The following is a 7,577-nucleotide window of genomic DNA, read 5'->3' on the forward strand; positions in this document are numbered from 1 at the left end:
TATTGAACTGCCATACAAATACTTATATCCATGACCCACTGGGGTCCTAACCTTCACCCTAATATTTGATTCATGTTAAATTGGAGCTTTAATAGCTACATTATCTATCTACCACCTACTTACATTCACCCTTTCACGGCCAACAAATACAGAGGCACCAAAGTGTGCCAGACTTTGCTGTTTCTTTTAAGTAACTCAGTGTTTTTCATTTGCATTACAGAAAGTTGAGCTTCTGGGACTGTCTCAGTGCCCTAGAAATTTAATTAATACCAGAATCACGAACACACTTCAGTCTTTATGGAGTAGGGGAAAATACTGAGAAGTGAAATATCAGCAAATAGAGCCAAGAGGCCTCCATGGCAGAAGCAGTGTCATATAAAGGTAAGGCCGAAGGGTGCAGGATCTAACAGGGTTGGGTTCAATTCTTGCCTCCAATTCTTACTCCCCCATTATCAGTTTCCTCATCTGTAAAATCGCAATAAATACTTCATAAGTTTGCTGGGGAATCAAACGCAGTAATGGGACACAAAGTGTTCCAAAGCGCCTGACCCCCAATAATTGGTATAATGCCAGATTCCGCTTGGAGAATACTAGAAATGTTTCCAAGTGAGCTCCGTTCCCGCCTCGCCCCACTGGCGGCCCCTGCCGGCCAGCACAAAGACGGGTCCCCAGGGTCCTGATCCTACAGTCGCCTGGGGAAAGCGCCCTCAAACAGGCCGCCCCTTGCTCCGGGTTTCCAGGCCACACCGCGGAATCACTGGGCAGGACCCGCGATTACACAGCTACCTCGCCCCCACCATTTCCACCGAATTTATCAGAACGCGGGCCTCCGTCCATCTCCCACCCACAGCCCCGCCGACGGCTCAGAAAAGGGCTTTTACTCTACAGCTAGGGCTTATCTCCTCCTGAACAGCAGCACGATGCCGCCCCGCACCCCTGGCCGCACTGCCGGCTAACTCCTGAATCTCCACGGCCAGGGGTCAGAGCACCACCGCCAGGCATTCGGGCCGGGATGCTCACCCGCTCCATGCCGCTAACTGCAGCTGGCCACTGGCCGGGGCCGTGAGCCTTGGCCCCGCCTTCGACTTCGCCCGCGCTTGGCCGCCTTTATTCAGCGTCGGCACTGGGTCACCTCCTACTCAAACGTCAGCAAAGAAAATATTCACAGAAGGCGGCACTACTGCGCGCCACACTAGAACCGCACTTAGCACTTTCCGCGCTATCTGCACTTCCGCGTTCTCAGGAGCCAGGCAACCTTGCCGCACTGACGAGGACCCGTCCCCTCTGACGCGTGGTTCCCAGACCCAATCGGAGGCAGCACCAACTAGCCCTAATTTGCATAGAATCCTGTATATAGGCTCAGGGACAGAGGCCTCGACCGCTTACAAGCCAACCGCCACATCTAAAACGTGGTTTTTCTGCAGTGGAGATGCCTCCTTCCCTCAAATGGAACCCGAAGTCACCTCAGGAGCCCAGTGTGTATGTGTACCATAGAACGAGGTCTCCACCCGGTACCGCACGCCCCACACTACATCCTATGCGAGCGGCGCTGGGCCCCTACTGCAAGCACTAACCGCCCACACCTCTCCCCGGAAGCCCAAAGCCCGCCGCCTGCAACCCGCAGCTACCCTCCGGGACAGGTACTTTCAGGGCACCGGGCTGGATTTCATCCAATGCACCGATCTGCGTCTAGATTGCACATTCACACAGTAAATGCAAAGTGTTCGCTCTTTTCTTGACGTCCTGGGGGCCCTTAAAAGGGCCTTTAGAAATGTGGAGATAAGCCGCCGGGACTGCTCAGCCCCCGAAGCCATACAACGTGCGGCCCTGGCGTTTCAACGCGTACACCACGTCCATTGCCGTGACTGTCTTGCGCTTGGCGTGCTCCGTGTAAGTCACTGCATCGCGGATCACGTTCTCCAGAAATACTTTAAGCACTCCCCGGGTCTCCTCATAGATGAGTCCCGAAATGCGCTTGACACCCCCTCAGCGGGCCAGCCGGCGGATGGCGGGCTTCGTAATACCCTGGATGTTGTCCCGTAAGACCTTCCGGTGGCGCTTGGCGCCTCCTTTTCCCAGCCCTTTGCCGCCTTTCCCGCGACCAGACATCCTTTCAGTACGCAAAAACCTGAAAGCCGAAGAGCAAGAAACTAGGGGTACGAGACTGGAGACCAAGCTTTATAGTGCCTGGTGGCGGACCTGTTTGAAAACCTCAAGCAAGTGGGCGGAGCTCTAGGCGCGAAGGGACTTTTTTTTTCCACCCTCCCAAAATGAGGGAGGGAGCTGTGAGGAGAAGGAGCTGACTTTCGTTGTTTGCTTTCTTGGGAAAGCTTTTTGGTACTTTTACTGTAAAATTGAGGAAAGACTCATTGGTATTTCGTTTTCTCAACGCTTGAATAAAAATAGGCCAGATTTATGCGCGCTGGCTTCCTCTCCCCAGCTCCTCCCTCCCGTGTCCCCCCTATACCCATTCTCGCGCGCGATTTCTAGGAATGCTTACTTTAATAACAGCATTCCCAGACTAACATGAAAAATAAATAGTAGCCGGGAATGCACTATATCTTGTTAGATTTCAAAGCAATTAGCTTTACACCTTTTCATCTGTGGATCTTTTTCAAGTCACTAGTGGGAGGCAGAGGAGATTTTTTAATACTTTTTTCTCATTTGTGACCCACGCAAAGAAAGAATTAAAATTGTTTCAAAAAAGATCTTATCCCCTCCTCCCTCCTCCCAGACTTTGCGCCCTTTACAGATTATTCTGCCTCCTCTGCCCTCTTCCCCAACCCCGCGCACTTTTGCTTTTCAACAAATAACGATTTCTATGATTATTTAGTTGAAATAAAGTAAATTTCTTATTTCATTCAAACTTTAGGTTCTCACATCTTCCACTTTAAAATTCAGAGGTCTTAAAATAATAGAGCCCATGATCGTAGCTTTAAAGAGTGATTTGTACTGCAAATAGCTCATCAGGAGGCTTTCAATCTTTTTCTTAAGAGAATCCCTGAACAAAATGAACTCTCAGTAGTTTCACCGCTCTAGGATACAGGACTCTCTGTCCTCCCAAAAGGTTTTATTGATAAAAGGCAGCAGTATTTAGAGGATGATTCATAACTCTCTCCCAGGCACTTAACATCTGGAGGAAGGAATATTGTAGTAAATTGTACTCCCTGTCCCGAGTCTTTAACTTTCTAAAAAAAGCTTTATAGTAATTTTTTCGATAGGTATAAATGCTTATAATTTACCCATCCTTACCCATCTCCATAACACATTTTTATTGTTAGTGATAAAAGAGTCCTCAGAATACTGTGTGTATGACTGCGAAAAATCCTGAATACTCATATTGTACTACATGACTTTAATCCTTGACAGGAAGAAAGAAAAGTCTATCAGATCTTGAAGAGATTGGGATTCTTATAATAGTAAATTGATTGATTAATTTATATTTTATTAAGACTAAAAAATCAAAGTTAGAACATTTTAAAGTTAGAAATCCTCTTGCTGATAAGAATAAAAGGAAAACATATCCAAAATAATAATTGTTAAAAGTTTCCCTTAATATAGGCAAAATTTAAGCAAAATTTACAAAACTCATATCAATAACATGTTAATAAATGCACCGGAGGTTTGTCTATTATTCAGTTTATCTAGCAGTTGTTGGATGCTTACTAACATATTTAATCTTCAAACACTTTGGGATACCTACAGAGCTTATCAACTGGTAAGTGGTACAGCCAGAATTTGGACCAAGGCAGTTTGGCTCCAGAATGAATGACTTAATCATAACAGTATATTGCTTCTCAACTTCAAAGACATTTAATGAGTGTCTACTATGTATATATAGGTTAATCATTGTTCTAGGCAATAAGGACACGTACAGAAATAGGCAAAAATGTGATTTCATTGCAATCAAATCTTTAATTAGGATGGTGGGAGGGTAAATCTGTTTTACTTTTAAATGGATACTATAATCCACATAAAATGTTGCTTATTTTAATGTGCTTAAAACAAATAGTATAATTGTATAATTGTTAAATTATGTCAGTGAATTGTTAAAAAATAGTTTCTTATAAAAAAAAAAAAAAAACTTATTTTGTTCCAAATGCTATGGCTCTGCAATTTAGGTAAGTACAGTTGCTACCATTCTTTTTAGTCTTTTCAGGACTGGAGCACCACAGGGGCAGCAGAGGACTGGGAAAGGGAACTACCAAGTGCCACCAGAATGTCTTAGGCGACCATATTGATTTCCGGACTCCTCTACAAGGAGACCCTCAGTCTCCTTGGAGAACATGATCAGCAGCGCGGTGATGAATAAGGAGCAAACCAGGGCCAAGATTTTGTGCTTCAGAAACTGTGCTGCTCCTGCGGCCTCTCCCTGGAATCCAGAGACTCTTTTCAGGCTCATAACCTCAAAGACAAGAGATGTTAGGTTTTGGCTAACCGACCTTGTTGCAGTCTCTGAGGAAAGCATTCACGTCTAGTCTAGCACTCTAGTTTCGCAGTCCCTAGAAGCGAAGATTGGCAACCTGTGAATGGCAGAATTGCGCAGGGATCCAGTGTCATCTAGGCTGATTAAGAAAGTTCAGATGGTCAGTTCAGTCCGAGGCATCTTTTGGAGCCAGCTCCCCACACTGTTGAGTAACAGCAGGCGCATCTGAGTTTGCAGGATACAAGGCGCGCATGTTTAAAGAAACGGCAGGCAGAGGGGCAGTGTTGCCGACAAGCGCGGGGTCTGGAGTCAGATAATTAGCTGGTTAGGATGCTGTATACGTTGAGAAAATCCACCTACCGGGCATAGCAAAGTAGGGCTCACCCTGCGTCCTCAATTGCTTTTAGTATTTCTTGCTGGAGTGCTTCGTACTTGTAGACAGAGTAGCTCTTCCAGATTTTTCAGTTTCTAACCATGGTTCCTTAATTCTTAAGACGTTCCTTGGAGCAAACTTGCACGTTCAAATCTCAGGATGCACTGAATTCAACGGAGGCCCCAAACGTAGAGCGGTCCGGTCCTGCGTATTCATATGGGGGGTTATGTAAATGAGGACTAGGAGTTTGCTCTTTTGATTGGAGAGAGCTGGAGAAGGCGGTCCCTCAACCAGGAGCGCTGGTTGGAAGCGGAGCCTGCCTGTCATTGGCCAATAGAACTGAGGATGTTGCTGCGCCCAATGAGAAGGCACCGCCTAGTGTCAGCACAAAGTCTTAAAGGCAGTTCCGGTGTAGTACTTCACATTCACTTGCTCAGAGCTGGATTGCTGCGTTTCGCTTCGCAGGCAGTTTTTGGCGAGAGGGAAACATGTCTGGTCGTGGAAAGCAGGGCGGCAAAGTGCGGGCAAAGGCCAAATCTCGATCCTCCCGCGCGGGCCTCCAGTTCCCGGTCGGTCGAGTACACAGACTGCTGCGCAAAGGTAACTACGCGGAGCGAGTAGGCGCTGGGGCGCCCGTGTACCTGGCGGCGGTGTTGGAGTACTTGACAGCGGAGATCCTGGAGTTGGCTGGCAATGCCGCTCGTGACAACAAGAAGACCAGAATAATCCCTCGCCACCTGCAACTCGCCATCCGCAACGACGAGGAGCTAAACAAGCTGTTGGGGAAAGTCACCATTGCTCAGGGCGGCGTCCTGCCCAACATCCAGGCCGTGCTGCTGCCCAAGAAGACGGAGAGTCAAAAGGCGAAGAGCAAGTGATCCTGACGCCACCACAGGGGAGCTGGCTTTCCCAGCAAAGGCTCTTTTCATAACCGCCCGCAGTATTTTTCAATATACTCGATGTCATGGAAGGCTGGCGGGATTTAGTGGGGAGGTGGGCGGCGAGGGGCCCGCCAAGTCCAGGGCCAATAAAGTCGGTGAAAATCGTGTGGTGGAGAGAGCTATGTAGTCTCGGGGACCTTCCGGATGACCCGGGGGGCAACCGGGAGACCTCTGGAGCAGGTACTGGTGGGTTGGCTTCAGCCGCTTTGTGGGCTACTTTGGTCCGCACCCTCGAGGCGTTTTGTGGGCGGATAAAGGAGACCAGGAGAGACACACTGGCTTGGAATTGGGCAGAGTTGGGGTCTCTCCCTACTCGCCTTAATGCAAAAGACAGGCAGAGTAGGGTGCGGTTGCGGCAGGGGGATTATTTTTACACCTCTTTCCCAGGGCTTTCACTCTTCTGTCTTGTCCCGGCTGTTCAGGAGGACCCAATTCGGAAGACGCAGTAGGGGCTAGCTGGTGTCTGGCAGGACGTTGGCTTACTGGCCATACTTTTCAAAAGGTGGAGTAACTCTCAGTCTTGGAAGAGTGGTTCTGATGACACCATGTCAACAGATTTTTCTTAGCCTAATAGCTGTTGTGTTTACATGCTTTGGATAGCAGGTATTTTTATATACACACTTATGTTCACATTTCTTTAAGGTGAAGGAAACATCCAGTAAGATGTGTAATACAGAAGCATGAGTCATGAGTAAATTTGTTCTCCTGACACTCATGTTGCATAACAGTGCAGTGTCTTTAGTCATGAGTTGCTTATGCTTAGGAGCTTTTAAAATGATTTTCTCATGATGGCCTTGTCTCCACCATATTATACTCCTTTGGAAATGTAATCAATTTGATTTTGCTTCCTAACAACAAATAACTTGCTTGAAGTCTTTTATGTTCCCCCATTGGCATGGAGTAAAGATCTCATCCCAACAGTCTTCTAGGGTTTGCATTGCTTAATTGTACAGTAATGCTTAAATAAACATGGGATGTGTGAAAAGGTAAGGGTAAATGACTTAAGTGCAAGAAGAAACACGTCTCAGATCAGGAATCCACATTTAAAAGTTTAAACCCTAGCCATCCTATTCTGTCCTCAACTGACCCTTCCGTCTTACCCTTTTCTGCAAGCTTCATCCTGGCCCCCCAGGCCCACAAGTAGGATCCCAGTTCAGATTTCACATCTTTGGAGTCCTCTTTCCTATGAGTCAGAGTTGCAGTCTTCCTTTCAAAAAACAAACAAACAAAACATATATATATGTTTCTTCATTTTGGTAGTGTGTGGCCCATTTTCCCACATTGACTTTCTTTATTTCTTCCCCAGTATTTTTTGAGGGAGTACAGCTGTGAATGAGGACAACTAGATTTCCACTCTCTGTGAGCTCACTTCTTTTTCCTGGTAACTGAAGACAGGACATTGAACAAAGAAATGTTAATATCAGAAAAAGAATCCCCTTCAGCTTCCATTAATACTTGTGTCTGTCTGCTGCTTGTGGAAATGAAGGTCGGGATTACTTCTCCAACATGGTCAACTTTGAGGGCTACACACATCTTTGTTAGGAGGCAGATTATTGCCCCCTAATTCCCCAGGAGAATAGACTCCAAGGGTACCATGGGCAGGTGCCAAGATGTCCACAGCTATTTATTTACTCCACTCCTACCTTCCATCCAGAAGGCTTCTTCATGTGTAAAACAGTCATAATACCAATTTTAAGGACTGAGATAGTTCATTTACTATATGTATGAGGCACATATTAGGTACTGAATAAATTAAAAAAAGTATGATTTCCTACAAGATCTGGGGTTACCCTTATAGGTTAAGGTATAACTGTAACAGGCTTTTGTTTGGTTTTGT

The 7,577-nt window shown here is 46.6% G+C and overlaps 2 protein-coding genes across 2 annotated transcripts; one reads left to right on the forward strand and one right to left on the reverse strand.

Annotated features, from left to right (window-relative positions):
• Nucleotides 1-1,702: 1,702 nt before the first annotated feature.
• On the reverse strand, nt 1,703-2,127 carry LOC125918863 (histone H4). The gene is given in 1 exon segment (XM_049625127.1): nt 1,703-2,127. A coding segment is annotated over 1 exon segment (312 nt). The 5' UTR covers nt 2,110-2,127; the 3' UTR covers nt 1,703-1,797.
• Nucleotides 2,128-5,201: 3,074 nt separating this feature from the next.
• Nucleotides 5,202-5,847, forward strand: LOC125918861 (histone H2A.J). Its single transcript, XM_049625125.1, has one exon. The coding sequence runs from the start codon at nt 5,288-5,290 to the stop codon at nt 5,675-5,677; it is 390 nt and encodes a 129-aa protein (XP_049481082.1). The 5' UTR covers nt 5,202-5,287; the 3' UTR covers nt 5,678-5,847.
• The last annotated feature ends 1,730 nt before the right edge of the window (nt 5,848-7,577 follow it).

The sequence above is a fragment of the Panthera uncia genome, chromosome B4, assembly GCF_023721935.1.
Source record: "Panthera uncia isolate 11264 chromosome B4, Puncia_PCG_1.0, whole genome shotgun sequence".
Lineage (NCBI taxonomy): Eukaryota > Metazoa > Chordata > Mammalia > Carnivora > Felidae > Panthera > Panthera uncia.